Raw genomic sequence first — 27739 nt, 5'->3', positions numbered from 1 at the left:
TTTCCAAATATGTGTAAATGTTTATTAAGTTTACACTGGCAGAATCATTTTACAATTGTACACACAAATTTATATTAAACAACACACCAGCAGCACAAGTAAAGCGAAAAAATATGTTGAGTGGTAAAACTTATCGGAATTCAAATGTCTCTTCAACTTGGTCTGTGACCAATCAGATTTTGTTGCTCACTGCCTTCAGCCAATCAGAGCTGCTGACGTCACGGTCGTCGTCTGAATCCCCTCGCTCAGGTGAAGTATAATGTCGCAATGTATAATTTATTTAATAAAACACTGAAAGCGCAATACATCGCTCAATCTTGGGGATTCTGACCAGTTCAATCAAGTGACATCGCAGACTGACCGTGATGGCGACGACAACCGGCTAATCTAATGGCCTACGCGATCCTGAAAGAACCGGAGAAAAGTGCTGCTATTGGGAGGTGAGTTGTAGTCTACCAGTTAACAAACTTTATTTTATTTTCTTTAACAAACAGAGAGCGATATTATTATGAAAAATGGCTTTTTGAAAAAAAAAAAAAAAAAAACACATTTATGAAAAAAAAATAGATATTTAGTGTGTGAAAGAGGATATTGTGAAATATATTAAACAATGTTGTTGTCATAATTTATTATTTAATTATTTCATTTTGAGTAATTTGGTCCTCCATACAGTATTGCATCACAGCGCTGCTATAAAAGAAAGTTAGGAAAACTAACAACCGAGAGAAATATATGTATTCCTTTTTGTGAATGAACGATGACTTACTGGCGCCGTTGTTCTGGTCTTCGTTAACAGCCACTAAGCGGCACCTGCTGGTGAGGCGACTAACAGCAGATGGAGATCATGCATCGGCAATCTACTGCTATACCTGCAGATTTCAAATGTTGAATTTTCTGTCGAATTTGAGCCACTAAATTTGTGGAAGCGAATTTGTAAAGCAAAATAAAATGGAACGAAAATTGCCTGTTGAATATTTAAGGGTTGTATTTTTAAACAGACTGAATATGTTGGAAGTGAAATCTAAAAGGTGAATATGAATCTTCAAATTTTTAATAATGAAAATGTGTGTAAAAATGTTTTGAAGTGAAATATTCACAGCTTAAATATACGACCACGTTGAATTTCTGCCCCTAAAAATGCAAGCCCTAAAAATACAATACATTAAAATATGCAATGCACATTTTTTTCAATTAGTGCAATTTAATAAGCTTTTTATTTTAAAAACATTTGGTATTAATAAACTTCCATACACCCGTGGCCGGGATGCAAATCTTGCCAGGGTGACCAGGGCACTGAGAACTGAGAACGGTGTGAACGCCACCACTGCAGAAAGTTTTGTTCACTTCAAGTTCATGGGCGGATGCGCTGTTGTCAAAGGATCTCGGAAGCGGCCGTGGTATTGTCAGACCGCCCGCTCCCGTCCAAAGCACACAAGAAAACCGACCTCTACCGCCTCTCATTCAAATATTTAATCTCGCTCCGCAAGACATCTGATCGGGTCCCGCGGTTACCGCGGGAATGCAGACCTCTACTAGCCTACCTCTCATCATTGGACTCTGCTACCAGCGTTTAGGGAGGGAATGATCGTTTGATTTCTCTATTTGTCTCGTTAGGTGTCAGTAGACACTTCTAATTGTTTACTGCTGCTCATCTTCGTCACACTGCCTGCTGGTGCCTGGTGGGCGGTTTCATCGCCCTTCACGGAACTTTCTCATGCTGCAACCCCCACATGATACCTCATAACAAATACAGCATCACAACTTCGTTTCACTTTACTCTCATTGCGGAACTTATTCACAGTGAACGGATTTGCTTTCACTCAAAACGTTTCTCTCTATCCTCAACAATCTCTGACAAATATGAATATGTATCAGTTCAAACCATCCTTGCAGCCTAAACTGACCCTGGACTGGATCTTTCACTTACGTCAAGTGATTTTTATTTATTTATTTTTCGGACTTCTCCCGCGTAAGTAACCTAATTTGTCTATTATCTTTTTAAATACAGTGGCTCAACTGTATTTGCACACTTAACCCACACTTGAAAATGTATGTCATATAAAATGTATGAATCTATCCGCTAACATGACCTTAAAAAGTATGTTGGTTTTCAAATATTTATTTTCTTAAAAGTAACATTTGTTTGCAATTAATTTGATATTTAATTTCTAACGAAATGGCATTTATATACTGTACAATTAAGTGACTTAAATGTCCAAAAGTGTTTTTAGGGCCACGGGATGCATATGGCCTTATCCGGACACTTTACAAAACTTTTAGCGATTTAAATATTTTTATTGTAGTGATCTTAAGCTCTTCAGACCTGATTTTTTTCTACTGAGCAAAAAAAAACAAACAAACAAAAAAACAAAACAAAACAAAACAAACAAACAAAAAAAAAAAAAAACAACAACTTGATATTACTAGCATTGAAGATTTTGAAAAGAACACATACTGTAACAATGAGCAATGCAACAAGACTGTGGAGAAAAAGGTAAGCTGATAGGACTAAGTCTCAAAAATTTGTTTGATTCTTTTTGTTAGTTGCAGTGGGTATAAACCAGAGTATGTGTGTATATGTGAGTGTTTGTTGGTGTGTTTTTGTGTAAGTATATGATTGTGTGCACTTATCAACAAAGCATCAGTGTGTGTGAGTGTGTGTGTTACTGTATTCACTCATTTCACATTTGCTGTTGCTGTTTTTTCTCTACTACTAAAATAAAACAAATGAAAAACTTAATTATAGTTTATGATCACAATATGAAGACATGAGGTCATATTAATGATTAATTTGATTAAAACCTAATGTCTATTGCAATGGACATTAAACTCTAAATCCTGTGTTCTACAGCTCAGAAATACCTTCAAATTAACTTAATATTATCACTTGATTCTATTAAAGGGTTAGTTCACCCCAAAATAAAAATTCTGTCAGCATTTACCCACCCTCATTTCGTTCCAAACCAGTAAAACTTTCAAAATAATACTTTACTGTATTATTGAAAACAATAATGTGTATACACCATATTATTTTATGATTGTATTATTTCAAGAACTGAACTCTATTTTTTTTTGTCAGAAACTACTATTACTCTTTTTACCACATATCATATTCAATGGGGCATGTTGTAACACTATATGCAATAAGCTGTCATAATGGAACTTGCCATCAAACAAGCTCTTATAGGCTTTTCTGCACCAGTGACAAATGTGTGACAACTCTTCAGTCACAGACTATGTAAAAGTACCATGATATTACTATCCGATACCATCAATATACCACCACAGTTTTCTGAAATTTGTGGCAATCTATCAGTGATTTTTAATCTGTTTAATTGGTTTTATTTTGGGTTAAGCCTTTTTTATTATTTTCTGTATCCCTCAGTGGCACGTCATTCGTTGGGCTTCAGTTTAGAGGCACTGCATGCCAGAGTTTTCACTGAGCCCGAGGGTGGCTCTCATTTCGGTCATAGGGTTTGCCATTTTGGACCAACACGAGGAGACAGGTGAGAAAGCCTGTTTTTATGAATTTCTGCAAAAGGTAGAATAAACTACTGATGGCTCTATTGATTCTAATGATAAAAAGTCTGTTGACTGGAAATTGATCAGGTTGTGCTTAAGTAATCCTCTGTGAGGAAATTTACTGAAAAGTTTTACAACCTTCTCCCCCAGACAGTACATCTCGGAACATGCAGTGTGAATCATCATGTACAAAAAGTTAACACCACTATGCAATATATAAACAGCTGTCTCAGAGGTTGCATTTGTAGGCCATACGTCATTGAAGCTGCCTCATTTTGGAAAAGTAACCATTACATTCCACAGCGAGAAAGATATTACCATAATTTATGCTCCATGAGGTATAACAGTCAATTTTTTAATGGTTACTTTTCTGAAATGAGATATCCTGATATATGTGACACTCCAAGGGTGCAGCTTTCGAAATGAAACACAGCTAATGTTGCATGAAGATCCTGTTTCACCACTGCACATCCTCCCTTTGCATAACTCTCTTGTTCTCTTTTAGTGTGTTGGTGACAGCCCCTCACCTTCATAATGGAACTGGTGGTCTTTACAGGTGTTCTTACAGTGGTAATAAATGCATGCTGCTCCCAGTGACAGGTGAGACTACACAACATTATTACAGTACATAAAAACACTAATAAAAAATAGTTCCATGTTTTTTTTTGGACACATATCATGATAGTACTGTAGTGTGCTTTGAAGCAGAGGCACATCAACAGTAGGGTAGACCGTGTACGGTTGTAACACCTTTTGCATTACCATACAAAAACTAGAAATTACAAACATATAATTTATTTATATCAATATTTATTTTTTTATTTGTCTACTAACAACATTATTACCAATAACACTAATAAATAGTTCATATTTTTCACAGTTCTCCACAGAAGTATTTTTGTTTTAATTGTACCCGTCAGGTACAGTTACAGCACCCTAGTACAGTTGAAACATTCATCATTATATTTTAACTGACCTAACCAACTAATTCAAACATTAAAATGTCTTGAAAGCTATAATTCTACAAAAATATTTTTTATTTCAGCTATTCACTTTATTTGTTCTGTATTATATGCAACTAATAATTTATAATTCAATAGCAGAACATCTGAGAGTTAAACAGTTCATTCTAACCCTAACCCTAAATCATTGAACACTTAAGATTAAGAGTTAAAATTAGGAATAGTTAATCTCTAAAACACTGAACGTCACCTTTAAGAGCATCAAAATGGCATTTATTGTTTGAATATTATGATAAAATAGACTGGGTAAACCCAGCATGATCTGCCGACGATTTGATTTCGCCCGGCAACTGGAAACCCGTACATTCATTTCTACTGCTTCTATTATCATTTTATGGGAACCAATCACAGACTGGCTTATCCACCTTGCTTGCTATTGGCGGGTATAACACGATGACGATAGAGAAGCGACGGCAAGCACGATCGTCAATCCAATTCCTTTTAACCTCTCGATGATGCTGAATGACTTCTTTAGTTTAGCAAACAAATCGCTCGAGTGGGTGTAAATACCACTCTCTTTCATGTTTTTTTTTTTGCACAACCTGCAAAAATCGCTCAATGCCATTGCTGCTTCTGCAAACCGCTGATCAATGCTACAAACCAATACAAACTAAACCTGTCTGGAGTTTTCACGTCGCTCTGCAAAGTACGTCACCTGGATCGTTGATCTGATTGGTTGAAGGACTATCCAGTTGCGTGAATAATGCTCGTTGATCATGCCTCTTGTGCAGTAGAAAATACATACAGACTCCCCAGACCAATGTTCAATTTTAAATTGAGCTTGGTCTGGTGATAGCCAGACAAATGATAAAATGGACAGAATTTGAAAACTGAAACTTTTATTCTTATCAGAAGTAACAAAGCACAACGCTTTTTGCAATTATTGGATGGGAGGCACTACAAATAATGCAGACCTGGCAACCCTGGCTTGAACTATGGGTGAATCATAGGGTCAAAAAGAGTCTGCTTTAATGTCACTATTTTAAACTGTTAACTGTTAAAATCATTGGCAGTTTTTAAACAATCAGCCGATGGCCGATAGTGATAATGATAGCTTTTATCTGAATGTATTACTGCTCTGCTGGGTTTTGGTTTGCCCTCAGCTTAGTTCATCTCACTTATGTGAGATGGAAAATATTATTTATTTTATTTATTTTAATGGGTTTTGCTTTTGGTAATAAAGCCACAGTAATCACACAATGAAAGTGTTAAACTGATACTTTCGAGTATGTATGGATTTTTCACTACATGTCTTTTGCTATCAATAGCTTTGACATTCAGAACTATGACAAATGGATTGTTTCCTCACTCAAAAAAGGAAGTGAATTGCCAACTTTTGTGTAAATGTTTCAACACTGCAGAATAAAGTGTAAAAACAGTCCTAACATATGCCAGTTGAAGGATTAGCTCACTTTCAAATGAAAATTACCCAAAACTTTACTCACCCTAAAGCCATCCTAGGCTAGGTGTATATGACTTTCTTCTTTTTGATGAACACAATCGTTGATATTTTAATAAATATCCTGACGCATCCAAGCTTTATAATGGCAGAATGTCTTACCAAATGAGTATGAGTGTAAGCTTTTTGAAGAATACGGAAGGCATTCTGGCGAAAGCTAGATAGTTTACTTCATAACTTATTTAATATGGATATATATATTTTTTTTACACAAATGCATCGCTGCGCTTCAGAAGGCCTTTATTAAACCGCTGGAGCCGTGTGGAATATGTTTATGATGGTTGGATGTGGATGGAGACACTTTCTTCAGCTCATACTCGTTTGGTAACGCATACTGCCATAATAAAGCTCGGATGCATCAGGATATTTATTAATATTTCTATGATTGTGTTCATCAGAAAGAAGAAATTCATATATACCTAGGATGGCTTGAGTGTCCAGTTTTTTTACTAAGCTACCTGCTATAGCTCAATAAACTCCCACTGGAAGGGTTTCAGGACAAGCACGGCGGATATAACTGGAGCCACTTTTTGAGCTTTACACACAATAATCATCCACAAGCTAGTTATATGTGACATTTTAGCTCGTCAGTTAACTAATCAGTTAGATTGCTAGGTTGTAAACCTGCATTGAAAACACAAAAAAGACATCAGAATTAACTAATTAAATTACACAATCATGAGATATTAATTCTTAAACTGAATTACTAGCATTGCCAGTTTATAGACACTTACCGGCAAGCGTACCAGTCCTGATCAACAACAGAATGAAAAATGAACCTAGGCAGCGCTTGCGCATTGACTAACGTCTAGGTTACTATTGTAACGTTACGTCGATACTGACGTAATGGGGTCTCGCTTGGGAGCCCAATCACCTCCAAAGGATACAAAACAAGCCAATGGGAATTGGACAGTGAGATTTACGTGCCGGCATCCGGGTATAAATAGGGCCGGCATACTCACCTTCATTCATATTTTTGCTGAGGAGTTGAGATAGGTATCTAGCCACTCACACTAACAGTCAGAGACAGGGCAGAGCGAAGCCGCCCAGTGAAAAACACGGGTTTACCATCAGGGAAACTGTACCGTGGACAAACACATATGGGATTACCCACGGGAATATGGGCATATGGGCATCTAGCCCAGTACAAGGGCAGACCAACCGGGCATACACACGAGTATTGGACCTAGCGCCGGACGCCTCCGCCGCGTCTGGCTGCCACAGGATGCAGGAGGAACTCCACAGGGTTCACCATTATGGGGAACTGAACTGAGGAGCGGGAAAAGTGCTCGCATTCCCTCTCCCGAGGGAAATGGCACAGCAAGCGAACACCCGTGGCTATCTACGTGTAGACAGCACACGGGTGGACACCGGTGCCACCCGGAGATTGTAATATCTCGCGAATGTATTTGGTGTCGCCCAGCCTGCAGCTCTGCATATGTCTGCAACAGAGGCGCCGTGCGCCAACGCCCAGGAACAAGCAACACCCCGAGTGGAGTGAGCTCGCAACCCTAGGGGGCACGGCTCGCCTTGCGATTGGTACGCCAAGGCGATGGCATCCACTATCCAGTGGGCCAACCTCTGTTTGGAGACAGCCTTTCCCTTCTGCTGACCTCCAAAACAGACAAGTCAAGTCAAGTCACCTTTATTTATATATCGCTTTTTACAATGTACACTGCGTTCCAAATTATTATGCAAGAGACAAATCAGTAAGATTTCTGTACAATAAACATTCAGATTTTAGTTTTTCTAAGAAAATGTTTGTTTGTTTATTTATCCATGTCTTTTTAGATAACTGGAATCAATCTCAGATAAAATAATTTGCCAGATCTATGGAAACCCGACTTAGAGGTTGTTCCACATTATTAAGCAAGTCACAGTTCTCATGCAATATGGGGAGGAAGAAAGAGCTTTTTGAAGATGAAGAGCATAAAATGGTGCAATGTTGTGCAAAAGGCATGAAAACAACTAATATTGTGTGAAACTGAATGGAGATTATCGAATTATCATAAGATTTGTGAGTGATTTAGAGCACAGCAGAACTCGGTCAGATAAAGGCTTATTGAGGAAAGTTCCTGTCAAAAAAATTAATTGAATTAAAAGGGCAGCTATAAAAAAAAGCCATTGTTGAGCAGCAAACAGGTATTTGAAGCTTCTGGTGTCTCTGGAGTCTCAAGAAGCTCTCCATGCTGGCTGGCAGTTGTGCATAAGGATGCATTTTAGACACCACTAACCAAACCTAACAAAGAGAAACATTTACAGTGGGTTTAGAAATACATGAAGACTCATTTTTAAATAGTTTTATTCACTGACTAATGCCGTACTACAATGGATGGTCTAATTGGATGGATTTCTGGATGGTTGGTGAATGGCCACCACGTTCCAACAAGACTGCGATGTCAGCAAGGAGTTGGAACTGGAACATTGGGAAGTGAGATGGAGGGTATTAAAATGACTTTTGCAAGATATGTGGAGTTCATAACTGGCCATTTTCAGCTATGGTATAAAAAGGAGGATAGTGCATAGTACAATGCACCATTGTACAATGCACTATGCACTATCCCATACTGCAAAATGTATTTCTACACCCACTGTAAATGTTTCTCTTTGTTAGGTTTGGTTAGTGGTGTCTAAAATGCATCCTTACACACAACTGCCAGCCTGCATGGAGAGCTTCTTGAGACTCCAGAGACACCAGAAGCTTCAAATACCTGTTTGCTGTTTTATAGCTGCCCTTTTAATACAATAATTTTTTTTTTGATAGGAACTTTCATTAATAAGCCTTTATCTGACCGAGTTCTGCTGTGCTCTAAATCACTCACAAATCTTATGATAATTCGATAATCTCCATTCAGTTTCACACAATATTAGTTGTTTTCATGCCTTTTGCACAACATTGCACCATTTCATGCATTTCATCTTCAGAAAGATCTTTCTTCCTCCCCATATTGCATGAGAACTGTGACTTGCTTAATAATGTGGAACAACCTCTAAGTAGGGTTTCCATAGATCTGGTAAATTATTTTGTCTGAGATTGAAACCAGTTATCTAAAAAGACATGGATAAATAAACAAACAAACATTTTCTTAGAAAAACTAAAATCTGAATGTTTATTGTACTGAAATTTTACTGATATGTCAATTGCATAATAATTTGGAACGCAATGTAGATTGTGTCAAAGCAGCTTTACATTGATAACTGGTACATTATTTTGGCTGCACAGCAGCTCTTAAAGAATAGTGTCAATGCAGGCAGATCAAAGCACTGTTGAATATCAAATGTCAAGTCAAATGTCAAGTGTCCCCAACTAAGCATGCCAAAGGCGACAGCAGAAAGGAACCCAAACTCCAACAGGTGACATCAGGTGACAAACAAGTGGCAAGTAGGTGTTAAAATGGAGAAAAAAACCTTGGGAGAAACCAGGCTTAGTGCTTTCTTACGACTCAGGATGCTATCATAAGTCCGAAAGGATCGCAACATTCAAAGTATTTATTTCAGTTCCATCCAATTGAGGATCATATTCATCACGCCAGTATGGACGGTTGTTGAGGAGCTGCGCTACTGGTTGTCGTGTTGATGAGGCCTTCACAGTGGATGATCTAGTTGACTCAATCTCTGCTGATACTTCAGGGCTGCATTGTGGTTGTGTCAAGGTGCAGGTCTCACCTGGATACGGCCTGGATCCGGTTGACTACGGTAAACCTCGGGATAAACAGAAAGACTAATATTAGCGTAGATGCCATTCTTCTTCCGATGTAACGAGTACATCTGGTGTTATAGGAAGTGTTCCCGGTTCCGGCTGACCTAATTTATGCAGCCTAATAATCTTTTAATTTGAAAATATAAATTGATAATGTGTTATGTGTATGCCAGGTTAAAGAGATGCGTTTTTAGTCTAGATTTAAACTGACAGAGTGTGTCTGCTTCCCGAACAATGCTAGCAAGATTATTCCAGAGTTTAGGTGCCAAATAGGAGAAGGATCTACTGCCTGCGGTTGATTTTGATATTCTAGGTATTATCAGCTGGCCTGAATTCTGAAATCGCAATAGACATGAAGGACTATAATGCTTTAAGAGCTCGCTCAGGTACTGGAGAGCTAAACCATTTAGTGCTTTGTAAGTAATTAGCAAGATTTTAAAATCTATACGATGTTTAACAGGAAGCCAATGCAGTGTTGACAGAACTGGGCTAATATGGTCATACTTCCTAGTTCTAGTAAGAACTCTAGCTGCTGCATTTTGTCCAAGCTGTAGTTTATTTATCAGGCGAGCAGAACAACCACCCAGCAAAGCGTTACAGTAATCTAGCCTTGAGGTCATGAACGCATGAACTAACTGTTCTGCATTTTTCATTGAGAGCATATGTCGTAGTTTAGATATATTTTTAAGATGGAAAAATGTGGTTTTACAGATGCTAGAAATATGGCCTTCAAATGAAAGATTGGTATCGAAGAGCACACCCAGGTTCCTAACTGATGACGAAGACTTAACTCTCTGGAGCCGGGTAACGCGCCGGCGCGTTTTGCAGGATTTTTTTCACATTGCAGCAAAACAGACTTAAAATACGTCATTTTTTGTCATAGAGACATAAGTAATATATCAATTAAAACTATAGAATATCTTCTTTTATTTGTGTACACTCAGAGTAAACACAAAATGTTGTGCTTTTTGCAAAATAAAGAAAACCAACATGATGCGTGATCTCTCGTCTCCCTCTGAACGAAGTCCAATCTGATAGTTCTTAGAAAATGAACTGTAACTTAGTGAATACTAATCACAAAAAAATTAGACTTATGTCTAACAAAACATTGAAATGTCAGGTTTTAAATCGTGTAAGTCAAATCGAAAACAGAAAAATCTCTGTTTATGTAATCTGTATGTAAAGAGACACATGTCAGAAGTCCGTGATTCAGCTCATTATCCGCTAATGCGTTCACGTCCACGGATCCAGCGCTCTGAGGCAAATTCTGAAGCAATACTTGTATACATCGTCTCAATCGTGTATTTATTGTCTTCAAAAGTGTTTATCTGGATGTTAAAGCCATGGTTAGTGGTCTCTGGAAGACATGCCGTTAGTTCCTGGTTCCTGTTCTTCTTTAGATTAATTTGTGGTAGCAGCCAGAAAAATTGATTTTTTATATCAGTTATGCATTCCGTTAATTTTGTGAATTGGTAAGTTTCGTCAGGGTGCGAAGAAATATAGAGCTAAGTATCATCAGCGTAACAGTGAAAACTAACGCCATGATTCCTAATGATATCTCCTAAGGGTAGCATGTACGGAGTGAAAAGCCACGGTCCTAGTACTGAGCCTTGCGGTAATCCATATTGAACTTGTGATCGATATGACATTTCTTCGTTTACTACTACAAACTGATAACGGTCAGATAAGTATGATTTGAACCATGACAATGCAATTCCGCTAATGCCAACATAATTTTCGAGTCTATTTAAAAGAATATTGTGATCAATAGTGTCAAATGCAGCACTAAGATCCAGTAACACTAATAGAGAGATACAACCACGATATGATGATAAGAGCAAATCATTAGTAACTCTAATGAGAGCAGTCTCAGTACTATGGTATGGTCTAAATCCTGACTGGAAATCCTCACAGATACTATTTCTTTCTAAAAAGGAACATAGTTGTGATGATACTGCCTTTTCTAGTATTTTTGACAGAAAAGTGAGATTTGAGATCGGCCTGTAATTGACTAATTCTCTAGGATCAAGTTGTGTTTTTTTAATAAGAGGTTTAATAATAGCCAGCTTAAAAGTTTTTGGTACGTATCCTAGCGATAAAGATGAATTGACGATATTAAGAAGAGGATCTATGACCTCTGGAAGCATCTCTTTCAATAGCTTAGTCGGTATAGGGTCTTACATACATGTTGTTGATTTTGATGATTTAACAAGTTTAGACAATTCTTCCTCTCCTAAAGCAGTAAATGCATTGAATTTTTGACGCGATACTGTAGTAGACGGTTGCATGGTTATAATTTTTTCTCTAATATTATCAATCTTGCAAGTAAAGAAGTTCATAAAGTCATTACTGCTGTGCTCTTTGGAAACATCAGAAGCTGAAGCTTTATTTCTTGTTAATTTAGCCACTGTATCAAATAATTACCTAGGGTTGTGTTTATTTTCTATTAAACGTTTAGAAAAATAGGCTGATCTAGCAGTTTTTAAGGGCTTTCTGTACTCAATCATTCTCTCTCTCCACGAAATGTGAAATACTTCTAGTTTTTTCTTCCAGCTGCGCTCCATTTTTCTGGCTGCTACCTTTAGGGCTCGAGTGTGCTCATTGAACCATGGCATTGGATTCATTTCCTTGATCTTTTTTAAACACAAAGGAGCAACTGAGTCTAATGTGCTGGAAAAGACAGAGGCAATAGTTTCTTTTGCAACATCGAGGTCTTCTAAGCTGTCTGGTATGCTAAGGCGATGAAACTGATCAGGAAGATTATTTATAAAGCGATCTTTAGTGGTAGAAGTGATGGTTCTACCATATTTATGGCAGGGAGGCAGTTTAGCTGCCTTGACTAAATGTAGTATACACGAGACTAGATAATGATCTGAGATGTCGTCACTCTGCCGCAGAATTTCAATGGCATCAATATCGATTCCATGTAAAAATATTAGATGTTAGATATTAAAGTATGATTACGACAATGAGTGGGACCTGACACGTGTTGTCTAATACCAATAGAGTTTAGAATGTCTGCAAATGCCAATCCCAATAAGTCTTTTTTATTATCTACATGGATATTAAAATCACCAACAACAAGGACTTTATCTGCAGCTAGTACTAACATCGATAGAAAATCAGCAAATTCTTTGTTAACCCTCTGGAGTCTGAGGCTGATTTTGGGCTTGGAGAAGTTTTGACATGCCCTGACATTTGTGCTTTTTTTCAGTTGTTCATAAACATATAAATGACAAAAGTGTCATTACACTGTATTCAGCACAAACTAGGCTACCATAATATGTGTGGAACATGTGTGTACATGTTTGTATTTTTGAAGGAATAATGTTTATGCGTCGTTATTGAAAAAAACAAAAAACTTAAGTCACTGAAATAAGGCCAAACAAAAGTATATTAAATCTGTGTTCACAAGACTTCTGGGTATTGGAGGTTGTAGATTAGAGTTTTTGCTTCAGAATTATGTAAAAATTATGCTGCCTACTCCTTCATATAAAACAATATATTGATTTAGTTTTTGTAAGACACTTTTTGTCAAGAAACACAGTATGCATGGAGGCATGAATCATCATGAATAATGGGTGATTTACACCTGAGAAGACAAAAGAATAGCATAATAATGACCTGAAATGACTTGCATATTAATGAGGCCTTTCAGTCAGATAGGCTGTGAAAAAAACCCTCTGTAATAATGTCTCAGCTCATCATAAACAGCAATACTGTGACATATTATTACAATTTAAAATAATGGTATTCTATTATATTCTTTAAAATATAATGTATTTCTGTGATGCAAAGTGTCTGAACAATTATGTTACCTCTATGGCATTTCATATAGGCTTTTAGCTTAAAAGCATGCACATTTGGAGAAATATTGATGGATTCTTATATATTTATGTCAATTTTCTATACTGAGGAGTAATATTTATTCAATATTTATTGTCATCACTATGAGTGCTGGATACTGTGTTTTCAATTCATACTTGCAGCCGGAGGGTGCTCTGTACACCTTTAGGCCACAAATTCATATAAAGAAGAAAAGGAACCAGGAACTAACGCCATGTCTTCTAGAGATCGCTAACCATGGCTTTAACATCCAAATAAACACTTTTCAAGACAATAAATACACGATTGAGACAATGCATACAAGTATTGCCTCTGAATTTGCCTCTGAATAGCGCTCCCTCCGTGGGCGTGGCCGCATTAGCGGGTAATGAGCTGAATCTCGGACTTCTGACATGGCTCTCTTTTCATACAGATTACATAAACACAGAATGTTTGTTTTCGATTTGACTTGCACGATTTAAAACCTGACATTTCAACGTTTCTTTAGACATAAGTGTTATTTTTTTTGTCATTAGTATTCATAAGTTATAGTTCATTTTCTGAGAACTATCAAATTGGACTTCGTTCAGAGGGAGATGAGAGATCACGCATCATGTTAGTTTTCTTTATTTTACAAAAAGCACAACATTGTGTTTTTACTCTGAGTGTACACAAATAAAAGAAGACATTCTAGTTTCAATTGATATATTACTTATGTCTCTATGATAAGAAATGACGGAGTATTTTAAGTCTGTTTTGCTGCAATGTGAAAAAAAATCCTGTAAAACGCGCCGGCGCGTTTTCAGACCTCAGGGAGTTAAAGTCTGTATGGTGTCCTGGTGGCTTCTATACAGTAGGAAGAGCTGCTCAGAGCTTCTGAAGCTCTGTGTGCGGTCCACGTAAACGCGCAGGGCACGAACGGGACACAGCAACGCAAGGGCTGGGTCTGCCTCCTCCGGGGGCAGCACTTGCAAGTTCACTACCTGGTCCCGGAAGGGAGCTTCAGGGTGGAGGGGGACAGCCTCCGCTTCAAACCCTCTTGAAAGAAGGAAAGCACGGCACTGATCGGGCATTTTCGGGGGTCTTCCCGGTGAGAAGAACACCACTCAGTGAACAGACTCCACTTCCTGGCGTAAGCGCGCCTCATAGAGGGGGCTCTAGCCGAAGTGATGGTGTCAACTACCGCGGACAGTAGGCCACTTAAGTCTGCCGCGTCCCGTCCAGGTGCCATATGCCTGCCCCTGAGAAAGGAGGTCCTTCCTCAGGGGGATGCGCCAGGGATGGGCTGTCGCGAGGAGCATGAGTTCTGGTAACCAGGTCCGGTTGGGCCAGTACGGTGCAACTAGCAAGACCTGCTCCTTGTCCTCCCTGACCTTGCACAGTGTCATGCACATGCTTGCCCTGCAGCAGCGGTCAAAACAAGCGCAGAGCAAGGAGTACTGCTAGCAACTCGAGGCAGTTGATGTGCCAGTGGCGTTGGGGTCCTGTCCAGGAGCCCGATGCCGACTGACCACTGCATATGGCACCCCAGCCGGTGGTGGAGGCATCTGTTGTAACAACAACATGCCTGGACACTTGTACTAGGGGCACTCCGGCCCGTAGAAAAGCAAGGTCCGACCACCAAGGTCCGAGCGGCGACAACTCGGTGTGATGACCACACGGAGTGAGCCACGGTGCCATGCCCACCTCGGGACTCGGTCGTGAAGCCAGTGCTGAAGCGGTCTCATATGAAGCAATCCGACCTGCGTGACCGCAGCTGTGGATGCCATATGCCCCAGGAGCCTCTGAAATTGTTTCAGTGGGACCGCTGTTTTCCGCGAGAACGAATTTAGGCAGTTGAGCACCGACTGTGCAAGCTCGTTGGTGAGACGCTCTGTCATGTTGACCGAGTCCAGCTCCACACCGAGAAAAGAGATGCTCTGCACGGGGCAAAGCTTGCTCTTTTCCCAGTTGACCGAAGCCCAACTGGCTGAGGTGACTGAGCACCAGGTCCCTGTGTTCGCACAACTGCTCTCGCGAGTGGGCCAGAATGAGGCAGTTGTCAAGGTAGTTGAGAATGCGAACGCCCACTTCCCTGAGCGGGGCAAGGGCCCCCTCTGCGACTTTGGTAAAGACGCAAGAGGACAGCGACAGCCCGAAGGGTAGGACCTTGTACTGATATGCCCGTCCCTCGAACGCAAACCGCAGGAACGGTCTGTGTCGAGGAAGGATCGAGACATGAAAGTACGCATCCTTCAGGTCGATCGCTGCAAACCAATCCTGGGCGCGAACGCACATGAGATTGCGTTTCAGCATGAGCATCTTGAACAGGACCTTGTGAAGGGCCCGATTCAAGACATGCAGATCCAAGATTGGCCATAACCCCCCACCTTTCTTGGGTACTATGAAGTATGGGCTGTAAAACCCAGACTTCATCTTGGCTGGAGGGACAAGGCTCTATTGCGTCCTTCGCCAAAAGAACCGCAATCTCTGCCCGCATGACAGGGGCGTTTGGACCCGTCACCCAAGTGAACAGAATGCCACTGAACCTGGGGGGACGCCTGGCGAACTGAATCGTGTAGCTGAGTCTGACTGCCCGAAGGAGCCAATGGGACGGGTTGGGAAGGCGTAGCCACGCCCCCAAACACCGTACGAGTGGAACTATCCGGACAGCAGGGTGGCGTGGGGAGGCTGTGCATACCGGGGGCGCCAAGACCCTGCCCGTGGTGAAGGAAGGAGTGGCTGAGAGTGAGGGAGTGGAGCCTCGCTCACCCTCAGCACAGACCTTCTTATATGACCCAGAGGATTTGGAAATTGCTCTTTTATTGAAAATGTGGGTACAGAAAGAAAACAGAACACAGGATTCTCCCCCCGGGGGAAGGAGCGGTGCGGTCACCGTCTCCTGTAGAGCAGTCTCCATCACCTCTGGGTCTCCCGTCTCAGGGTCGCTTCTTAGCCTTCTTCTTCTTGGAAGAAGGCTTGGTAGCCTGGGCGGGGGGCGTGGCTTTCCTGCGGGAGGCTTAGGGAGGATGGGATGGCTCCGATCTCCCGGAAGCCTGAGCCACAGGAGGACGCCCTCGGTGAGGAGCAGACGGAGGCGCCGCCCGTGGCGGATTGGTGGCAACATCACGCCGGGGCAGGATGTGTTTTATGGCCTCCGTCTGTTTTTGCACTGCCGAGAACTGCTGTGCGAAGTCCTCGACAGTGTCGCCGAAGGGGCCAGCCTGGGAGATGGGGGCGTCGAGAAAGCGAACTTTGTCAGCATCCTTCATCTCAGCCAGGTCCAACCAAAGATGCCGTTCCTGGACCACCAGGGTGGACATCGTCTGACCCAGGGTGCGCGCTGTGACCTTCGTTGCCTGGAGGGCGAGGTCGGTCGCCCTGTGCAACTCTTGCAAGAGCCCTGGCTCAGAATTACCCTCGTGCAGCTCTTTCAGAGTTTTCGCCTGATGGACCTGCAAGATGGCTATGGCGTGCAGGGCAGAGGCTTCCTGTCCAGCGGCGGAGTAAGCCTTGGCAGCGACAGGGGGCGTGGTCTTACCCGCCTTGGACGGGAGACGCGGACGGTTCCGCCAGGTGGCTGCGGACTGCGGGCACAAGTGCACCGCATTCGTACGTTCCACCTGCGGAATATATACACGTACCCCTTGGCGGCCCCGCCATCAAGGGTAGTGAGAGTGGAGGAGGCAGAAGAATGATTTCTGGCAGTGTGAGGTGCCATCTACGTCTTCTGGAGCTCCTCATGCACCTCCGGGAAGAATGGCACTGGGGCGAACACAGAAACCAATCATCCAACCGTGAGCGCTTGGGACACGGTGGAGGGTTCCACACGAGACCGATGACCACGGCCTCCGTGTTAAAGAAGGAGAGTCGCGATCTCAACGCTAACATGTACATGCCCTCGCAGTGAGGGCATGTGCTATCCACGAGCGCTGACTCAGCGTGCGGTTTACCCAAACATGTGAGACAGTGATCGTTGCCATCAGAGGAGGTCAGGAAACGACCGCCTCCAGAAACACACAGACGAAAAGACATCTTGAAAAAGACGTTGATCGCCCGTGCTCGCTCTTTTAGAATACCCACCAGCCGAAGCACACAGGGATGAGTCACACCCACCACTGAGCATGCCTTCCCACCAGGTGGACAGTCTTGAGCAGCCACCAGAACAAAACAGAAGAAAGCAATTAAAATGTCTGTTTTTAGAATCTGGTCCTATAGCAATTAAAATAGCTGTTTTGCTCTATTAGAGGAAATTGCACTCTGAAGAGGTGAAAGAGAGATCCGATCCGATCAGCTTCGAAGAAAAAGTAGACAGATCCGATCCGATCGGCTTCGAAGCAAAAGTATGAATGAAGGTGAGTATGCCGGCCTTATTTATACCCAGATGCCGGGGGTGTGGTCCGGCATGCAAATTTCACTGGCCAATTCCCATTGGCTTGTTTTGTATCCTTTGGAGGTGATTAGGCTCCCAAGCAAGACCCCATTACGTCAGTATCGACGTAACGTCGAACGTGACTGACTGAATGGGAACTATGCATATACATATACACAATCTGGAGACTAGGAACGATAATAAAACATATCTGTAACCTAGTAAGATTATAACATATATGAAATACAACATAAATGTGCCCACATTTAGAATAAGACGGTAAATAAACACACTTATTTCTTCAAATACCCCAGAACATAATAATAACATCTATCACTCGTAATATGCATATGCAAAATAATAGTGACACCTGCTGGAAATTTCTACACTGAGGGTGAGTAAAGCTTGGGGTAATTTTCATTTGAAAGTGAACTAATCCTTTAACATCAGCTCTACTTCTTGTAAAGCTATTTTGAAATGTAATTTGATTTTATTGTGAGAGATGCTATATAAATTAATTAAAAGTAAGTTAACATTTAAACTGTTTTACAACAGTTTTTGTTATTTGAATTGACATTGAATTATAGCATTAACAGTGCTCATAGTAGTTGTGTCTTTAACGGCAGTCAAATACAACTTAAATAAATGCTGAAGTAATAAATGTATAAAACTTGATATCAGATTTACCTGTTCATTGTAATCTTGAAATTAGATTTCCCTTTCAGTTGATCCAGGCATTGCCTTTGGCTTATCTCTTGCCTGTGATGAAGATCAAGCTATTGTAAGTAGTATTATTTATTTGTTATGATAATAAAGATTGTAAACTATAGTTTCTAAAAAGAATTATTGACACATTTAATGTACATATTATTATTACTGTGGACATATTATTACATGACTCTCTAGATTACATAACCTTATTGGTAAATCACTATGTGTTGGTGTCAGAGTTTATTTTTGTGATAATGACCGGCTGAATGTACATTATCCCTTACACACAAAGATTGCTCCCTCACCCCACAATTTGGTGACATTATGGTGCATAGTTTTTCATTAGTTAACAGTGAAGTTCAAATCAGTCTGTAAAAGGGAACATCGAGGACACTCTTGAAACATAAAATTACAAATGGGACATGGCCTTGTGGATCCTGCAGCCTTGTGGATTTCACAAACATGTGAAAGTAAAGGCCATAAGTCTGCTAGCAAATCTTTATTACCTGAAGAGAGCTATCCATTAGCATTCCCATTCATCTCAAAGGTAGTTGTTCTGCTGCACCAGGACCACCTTTGAAGTGGTCAAGAAAGTTCCTGTAGTGTAGTTCCATTATGACCAGAGACCCTGGTGTGCTGCTACACTAGGGCGTGTATGAATGTATCTGTAAACTGTTTTTTGGGAACTGACTGTTGTCTTGCACAGCCATTAGATATTTGACCTCTTTCTGTTCCTCTCTTCTGTAAAAAGAAAATAAGGAACTTATGTGAGAAAGCATGTTGTCTTTCACACAAACTCACAGGCACATACGCACACACACTGAGGGCCATTATTATAAGGTGCAGGGTTTAGAAATACTAAGATTCAGCAGAAATCCCCTTAGTTTTATTTCCCAGATGTTTTCTTCTGTGCAGAGAGCCGTGGGAACAGAGCAAGGCCCCGTTCCGCTTGCCAGGGACTGTGAATTACTATTGGTTATTATTAGAGATGCACTGATAGGATTTTTTGGGGCCCATAACATTACCGATTTTAACAAACAATTATTGGCCAATTCCGATTCCAATTGCTCTCTTATTTGAAATTTTGTCATTAAAATAGATAGTATTTTGATCATGTTTTAAATCAGCAAAGTTCAAAAACATGCATTAAAGGTGCCATAGAACGCTTTTTCACAAGATATAATATAAGTCTAAGGTGTCCCCTGAATGTGTCTGTGAAGTTTCAGCTTAAAATACCAATAGATTTTTTATTATTCAATTTTTTAACTGCCTATTTTGGGGCATAATTAAATATGCGCCGATTCAGCATGCTTCCCCTTTAAATGCTTGCACTCCCCGCCCCCAAGCCCGTGACTCTAATACATTGCATAAACAAAGTTCACACAGCTAATATAACCCTCAAAATAGATCTTTACAGAGTGTTTGTCATGCTGCATATCAGATATAGTAAGTATAGTATTTATTTGGATGTTTACATTTGATTCTGAATGAGTTTCATAGTGCTCTCTGGCTAATGGTTAATGCTACACTTTTGGAGAGATTTATAAAGAATGAAGTTGTGTTTATAAATTATACAGACTGCAAGTGTTTAATAATGAAAATAACAACGGCTCCAGTCTCCGTGAATACAGTAAGAAACAATGGGAACTTTAACCACATTTAACAGTACATTAGCAACATGCTAACAAAACATTTAGAAAGACAATTTACAGATAATACTGAAAATATCATGATATCATGGATCATGTCAGTAATTATTGCTCCATCTGCCATTTTTCGCTATTGTCCTTGCTTGCTTACCTGCATATACTGTAGTCTGTGTGCTGCTCCAGACGTTAATACTGGCTTGTCTAATGCCTTGAACATGGGCAGGTATATGCAAAAATTGGGGGTGTACATATTAATGATCCCAACTGTCGCGTCAGTGTTATGTTGAGATTCGCCTGTTCTTCAGAAGTCTTTTGCACAAATCAAATTTACATAAGAAGGAGGAAACAATGGTGTTTGAGACTCACTGTATGTCATTTCCATGTACAGAACTCTAATTATTTAACTATGCTGAGGTAAATTACATTTTCAATTCTATGGCACCTTTAAGTTATGCTAGCTAGTTTATTGCTGCATAATTTCTAATGAACATGGATTGGATCCATTTAACATTCAGCTGGCCTACATAAATAGAACAAAGTTACATATGAAATAAACAGTGCTTTTTAGGTAGGTTTAACACTTTTCAGGTACAGAAATAAAGTAAACAAATGTTAAATAATGTGAGGGCCACTGGTTGATACTTTGTAAGCTCAGGTTGCACATGCGCATTTATTTGTTTTTGCAGTAATTAGTTTATCCACAAGGTGGCAACCGTGCCCTGGGGGCGTCGATTCACAAGGTAGTCAAAGAAAACTGCATAAACAGAACAAACCGGAACGCATGCAAGCTACAGCAACAATGGAAGCCTACATAGATGAGAGATTGTGGGAACAGGTTAGAAAGTACCCTCATTTGTACAACTCTAGTACAAAAGAATACAAAGATGTTTACATGGGTTGTAAGCAGAGGCAAGAGATTGCTCAAAACTGTGCATGCGTCGAATGCCTGTGTATGCGTACAAGTTGAAAGAAGTATGCTTTGCAAGGCTGTGCGTTCGACTGTGCGTGTACACTAGTGTTTTCATGTGTAAAAAAAAAAGAAGTGTACCCAGTGCTTCATGGTGATTTTTTTTGTAGTGAAAATGCACGCAATAAACTTAATAAAACATCAGTAAAATGTTGGCCATCATTCGGATGGGGATGGGGAACGCTACACTTAAAAAAGTTATTTAGTCAAGAATAGTGTGCGTTTTTTAATTTTTTTTATTTGATTAACATTAAAGCGCAGACAGTAGCGCTAGGATTATGCAACAGACATTATACAGCTCAGTGCCTTCACGCAGTTAATTAATAAACCATCGGTTTGTTATATTGGCTTTTCCTGCTATAGCTGATATGTCAAAGGTTGTAAATTGAGCAAAAAACGGCCGATAAATATTAGGCCAATACATCGGTGCATCTCTAGCTATTATAGAAGAAAACTTGGAGCAAAGCAAGGCCAAAGAATAAGTTCTTTGGACCCCCCTTTGCCTTCAGAACTGCCTTAATTATTAGTGGCATTGATTCAACAAGGTTTTGGAAACATTCCTCAGAGATTTTGGTCCATATTGACATGATAGCCTCATGCAGTTGCTGCAGATTTGTTGGCTGCCCAGGATGCAAATCTCCCGCTCAACCACATTCCAAAGGTGCTCTATTTATTTGAGATCTGGTGACTGTGGAGGCCATTTGAGTATAGTGAACCCATTATCATGTTCAAGAAAACTACTTGAGATAATATGAGCTTTGTGTCCAGAGTAAAAATGTATTTGCTCAGTGGTTGCTTTTCCTCATGAGCAGGGCCGGCCCAAGGGGCCCTATGGGGCCCTATAAGCAGAATTTTATTTGGGCGCCCCTTGGTTAAAATAACTTAAGATGAACTGTATCTTCTTATATAAAAAGTAAATGTAAATGTACAAAATGGACAATATTAAATTAAATACTTAAATAATGACATAAAATGAAAAGATCAGATGTACCTGTAAACAAGTTAACAATAAAAAATAATTTATTAACATTAAAGGAATAGTTCACCCAAAAATGAAAATTCTGTCAAAATTTACTTACTCTCAAGTTATTTTAAACCTGAATGAATTTCTTTCTTCTGTTGAACACAAATGTTATTTTGAAGAATGTGGGTAACCAAACAGTTGCTTGTTACCAACATTCTTCATAATATCTTCTTTTGTTTTCAGTAGAAGAAAAAAAATTCATACAGGTTTGGAACAAATTGGAAGTGAGTAAATAATGACAGATTTTTCATTTTTGGCTGAACTATCCCTTTAAAGACAAGGGGCAGCATATTTACTATTAGGCTGCTGTTACTTTAAGTCCTGCACGCATCCAAGACACACACCTCTCAAGCATCGGGCAGACGAAGATCTAACGAGACGTGTCATGTCATGTCATGTCATGTCTTGTTTTGGTTTTGTTTTATGTTCACGGTTTTTGGTTTATTTTCATAGTTATGCTTTGTTTGTTTTGCCATGTGTTTTGTATCATGTGATTCCATTGCCCTCATGTGTTCTTGTCATTTGCTGTCCCTGTCCCTGTCCCTTGTCATTGTCATGTGATTTCAGTTCTGTCTTGCCATTGGTCCTTTGTCTTTATTGTTCACAGGTGTTCCTTGTTTGTCATTAGTCTCTTTGTATAAATAGCCCTCATGTTTCATTGTTACCTTGTCTAGCTTTGTTGAATGTAACCCGCTATGGTGAGTGTCAGGATGAGTGTTCATGTCAAGTCATGTCAAGTCAAGTCAAGTCAAGTCATGTCATGTCATGTCATGTCATGTCATGTCAAGCCAAGCCAAGCCAAGTCAAGTCAAGTCACGTCTATGTTTCTGTTCATGTTTGTATTATGGATTATTATCATTAAAACTGCACTTGGGTTCTACCGACGCTCGCCTCCAGTGGACTCCCTTCGTTACAACATGGTGGTGCACATGTGGCAAATGCCAACCATTGCTAACAGAGGAAGAATCTCAATGCTGCCACGACTGGACCATTTCAATCCCACCATTAGAATCAGTCGGTGGGTCCCTGTTTCCATCTCGCTGCATTACCGGACAAAATGGATTTCCACCGTTACTGAGCAAAGGCGTTTAAAGGGGTTCGCACACCGGACGTGAAGCTCAGCGCCGCGCCACGTCTTTAAAATTCATTTGCCGCCTGTCCACGGTGCCCAGCTACGACTCAGGAAGTTGTTCAAAATTCTGCCGTGCCACAGAGCGCCATGTACATTGTTTGACATTAAATGTATATTATATTATATTTCTCCCAAATTGTCGTTAATATACATACTGACTTCACCCTGTGCTGCAAGATACATTAGTTTTACATTTTTAGTTTAACAGCTTGAATAAAGTCTAAAAATGTATAATAAATGTAGCCTTTTCTTTCATTTTGCTTTGTTGCGCCATTTTTCCATGTACACTAACCTCAGTGTGAAATATTAAAGCATAGGCATATGTAACATTTCCTTGTTGACGTAAAACACTCTCATTGTGCAGCTGTTCTATCAGGAGTCGATTCAAAATTGACCTTGCGCGTATATAATGTACGTATATAATGTAAAAGCTATTAAAGAGACCTCAGTAACATCAGACACTGTGCTCAGATTTTTTTCTCCTTAGCTAATAACTCTGAAGCTTTCACATGTGTCTCCTCTTAAAGTTTAAGAAGAGATCTCACTAGAAGAGATCTCACTAAAATTGCACACTGTGCTCAGACTTTTCTCCTAAACTAAAGACTCTGAAGCTCTCACGTTTGTTGCCTCTAAAGTTTAGAAGAGATCTCAGCAACATTGCATGCTCTGCTCAGAATTTTCTCCTAAACTAAAGACTCCAGTGGTCCAACACTTGTCTTCTCTGAAGTTTTAGAATCTCTGTTGATAGAAATATTTGAGTTCACATTGAGACATTTGACATGGTATACACTTTGCAAAGCTGTTGAGATCACTTCTAAAATTTAGAGACAAATGTGAGAGCAGCAGAGTCTCTAAGAAAGATTATTATTCATGTCTGCACAAATAATGTTCGACTTCGCCAGTCGGAGATCACTAAAATTAACATTAAAGAGGTGTAAGTACTCACAAGTACAATGTCAGAAACAGTAATTTGCTCTGGTCCCCTTCCTGTTTGTCGGAGTGATGAGATAGTTAGCAGATTATCATTACTCAGTGGCTGGCTGTCTAAGTGGTGTCCGCAGAATATTATAGGTTTCATAGACAATTGGAAAAGTTTTTGGGGCAGACCTGACCTGTTGAAAAGAGATGGTATCCATCCCTCCCGGGATGGTGATGCTCTTCTCTGTAGTAATATGGTACATAGTCTTAGAGCTGAAACATGACAAACTGGGGCCCAGGTCAGGAAGCAGACTGGCTAAACCGACCGTCTGCTAGCTGTCTCACGTCACAGAAGTCAGATAAATCCCAACGCATAGAAACTCTTTCACCTAGATATTATCGCATAGAGACCGTGTCTGTACCTCGAAATAGTAAATACAAAAAACTTCCAAACCCATTTAAGGGCAAAAATTTAATTGATGTTCAACAAATAAAAAACAGAGATAATACTGATAAACAAATGATAAAGTTTGGGTTGCTGAATATTAGATCCCTTTCTTCAAAAGCATTTATTGTAAATGATTGTTACGGTACACAGGAGGCAGACACAGATGTAAACAGGTAACTTGCGTTTATTGACACCAGTAGAGCATAGAGCATGAAACAGGTAAGCAGAGTAGAGTCAATGGATGATTTGATGATAATGATGGAGATAGTTACTGTCCTTTTCCTTTCAGATATGTACACGCTGGAGCTTGGAGATCACTGGAGGTGACTGGAGCTGACTGGAGCACACCCACACAGAAGACGAGGCACACGGAGGGAAGGAGACACGCTGGAGACAGGTAGGTATGGAATGAGGAGTCCTTGAGGTAAGCATTTACTGAAGTATATGCGAACGAGACCGGACATGGAGTGCTGTGTGTGTGTGCTCTTTATAGTGCTGTTGATGAGTGCAATGATGAGGTGCAGGTGGTGGTGATCAGTACTCTGGGGATGGCGTGCGCTGTGATTGGTGGATGTTGGAACCTGACGTGTCTGTGACAGTACCCCCCCCAGCTCCACGGCCCGCTCCTGAGGGCCGAGGACCCCGACGCCATGGTAATCGTCCTCTTCCCCGCGGTGCTGGTCTGTCAGGGTGGTTGTCGTGGAAAGTTTGGAGTAAGTTGGGATCAAGGATGTCGTTTCTTGGGACCCATGAGCATTCCTCAGGGCCGTATCCTTCCCAGTCGACTAAGTATTCCAGCTGACCACCACGACGCCGGGAGTCCAAAATCTCATGAACCTTGTATGCCGCGCCATCCTCCAGGATGAGTGGAAGGGGGGGTTTGGCGGGAGCCACGTCAGGTCCTGTGGAGAGAGCAGAAGGGTGGTAAGGTTTGAGGAGTGAGATGTGGAAAGTGGAGTGAATGCGGTACCCTTGTGGTAGCTGGAGTTGGTAAGTGACTGGGTTGACCTACTTGATGATGGGAAATGGGCCAATGAACCTGGGACTCAGCTTTCTGCAGGGCAGACGCAGTCTGATGTCCCGGGTGGACAGCCAAACCTTCTGACCGGGCTGTAAGACAGGGGTGTCGGAACGTCGAAGGTCAGCTGTCATTCTGCGTCTGCGCAGGGCTCGTTGCAGCTGATGGTGCGCTGAGTCCCAGACCCTCTCGCTCTCTTGGAACCAGTAATCCACTGCCGGAACGTTAGAGGGTTCCCCGGTCCAGGGGAACAGTGGGGGTTGGTAGCTGAGTACGCACTGGAATGGTGCGAGTCCTGTAGTCGACTGCCGGAGAGAGTTCTGGGCGTACTCGGCCCAACCCAGGAACTGGTTCCAAGAGTCCTGGTGGTCATGACAGAAGGTACGGAGGAAGCGGCCGATCTTCTGGACCTTCCTTTCCGTCTGCCCGTTCGACTGCGGATGGTATCCCGAAGTTAGGCTGACGGCCACACCTAGGAGGGAATGGAATGCCTTCCACACTCTGGAGATGAACTGGGGTCCTCTGTCAGATACAATGTCCTCTGGTATCCCAAAATACCTGAACACGTGGTTTAAGAGCATTTCTGCGGTTTCCATGGCAGTGGGCAGTCCTCGTAGTGGAATGAGACGACAAGATTTGGAGAAAAGGTCTATGATGACTAGGATGCAGGTATTTCCATCTGACACAGGGAGATCAGTTATGAAGTCCACTCCTAGGTGTGACCATGGTCGGTTGGGAACGGGCAGAGGAAGGAGTTTCCCAGCTGGCAGATGACGAGGACTTTTGGAGATGGCGCACTCCCGACAGCCCTGCACATACCTTCTGACATCAGATGCCATCCCTGGCCACCAGAAGCGTTCTTTTAGCAACGAGAGGGTTTCATTGACCCCCGGGTGACCAGTGCCTAGTGACGTGTGAGCTGAGTGGATGGTTGGAGTGCGTCGTGTCCGGGTGATGTAGAGCAAGCCAGGTGGACAGCCCGGCGGAGGGTTTGAGGAGGCATTGGCGGAGGGAATGGTCTCCTCTGACCAAGTAATGGGGCTTACAATGAGTGAGCTCGGGATGATAGGCTCGGGTTCTTCTGTCTTTTCTTCTGGAGCATGAAGACGGGAGAGAGCGTCGGCTTTGATGTTCTTTGAGCCTGGGCGATAGGAGATGGTGTAGTTGAATCGGGAGAAGAACATGGCCTAACGGGCTTGTCTTGGATTTAACCTTTTGGCAGAACGAAGATACTCCAGGTTTTTGTGGTCTGTTAGCACCAGGAATGCATGTTTGGCTCCCTCCAGCCAATGCCTCCACTCTTCCAAGGCAAGCTTAACTGCTAGGAGTTCCCTGTCACCGATGGAGTAGTTGACTTCTGCTGGGCTGAGCTTGCGGGAGAAGAAGGCGCATGGTTGGAGTCTACTTGGCGTCCCCTGCTGCTGCGACAACACCGCTCCCACTCCGGTGGTAGAGGCGTCCACCTCTACGATGAAGGGTTGTTCTGGATCGGGGTGAATGAGTAAGGGAGCGGTGGTGAAGGCTTCCTTGAGGCGGTTAAAGGCGTTGGTGGCTGCTGGGTTCCAGGACAGAGACTTGGGCTTGTTTCGGAGAAGGCTGGTGAGTGGATGGGTGAAGGAGCTGTAGTCTTTGATGAATTGACGGTAGAAATTTGAGAATCCAAGGAAGCGCTGTAACTCTTTGATGGTAGTGGGTTCTGGCCAGTTGGTGATGGACTCCACCTTCCTCACCTTCCTCCATCCGGATGCCACTGTGGTCAATGATGTATCCGAGGAAGGAGACGGTGGGTTGATGAAATTAACACTTCTCTGCTTTGAGGAATAGATGGAACTGGCGTAGACGGGTGAGGACCTCCGCAACATGTCGGCGATGTTCGGCCTGGCTCCGGGAGTAGATGAGTATATCGTCGATGTAGACTAGGACGAAGCGGTTGAGGAACTCCCGGAGCACCTCATGTATGAAGTCCTGGAATACGAAGGGGACGTTGACCAGG

The 27739-nt window shown here is 41.5% G+C and overlaps 1 protein-coding gene across 3 annotated transcripts in view; it reads left to right on the top strand.

Moving 5' to 3' along the window:
- The first annotated feature begins 1601 nt into the window (after nt 1-1601).
- The window catches only part of LOC125254848 (integrin alpha-X-like), a 206363-nt gene continuing 180225 nt past the window's right edge, over nt 1602-27739 (top strand). Inside the window, exons 1-4 of one of the 3 annotated variants that reach the window (XM_048169690.1) lie at nt 1602-1969; nt 3386-3506; nt 4028-4122; nt 18605-18660. In XM_048169690.1, coding sequence (XP_048025647.1) covers nt 1861-1969; nt 3386-3506; nt 4028-4122; nt 18605-18660 — 381 coding nt within the window. In that variant the 5' untranslated portion in view covers nt 1602-1860. The remainder of the gene's footprint in view (nt 1970-3385; nt 3507-4027; nt 4123-18604; nt 18661-27739) is intronic. The other 2 variants (XM_048169689.1, XM_048169688.1) reach the window with 2 other exon arrangements.

This window comes from Megalobrama amblycephala, linkage group LG19 (genome assembly GCF_018812025.1).
Source record: "Megalobrama amblycephala isolate DHTTF-2021 linkage group LG19, ASM1881202v1, whole genome shotgun sequence".
In the NCBI taxonomy this organism is placed as follows: Eukaryota; Metazoa; Chordata; class Actinopteri; order Cypriniformes; family Xenocyprididae; genus Megalobrama; species Megalobrama amblycephala.
This window is presented reverse-complemented; position numbering and strand designations above follow the sequence as displayed.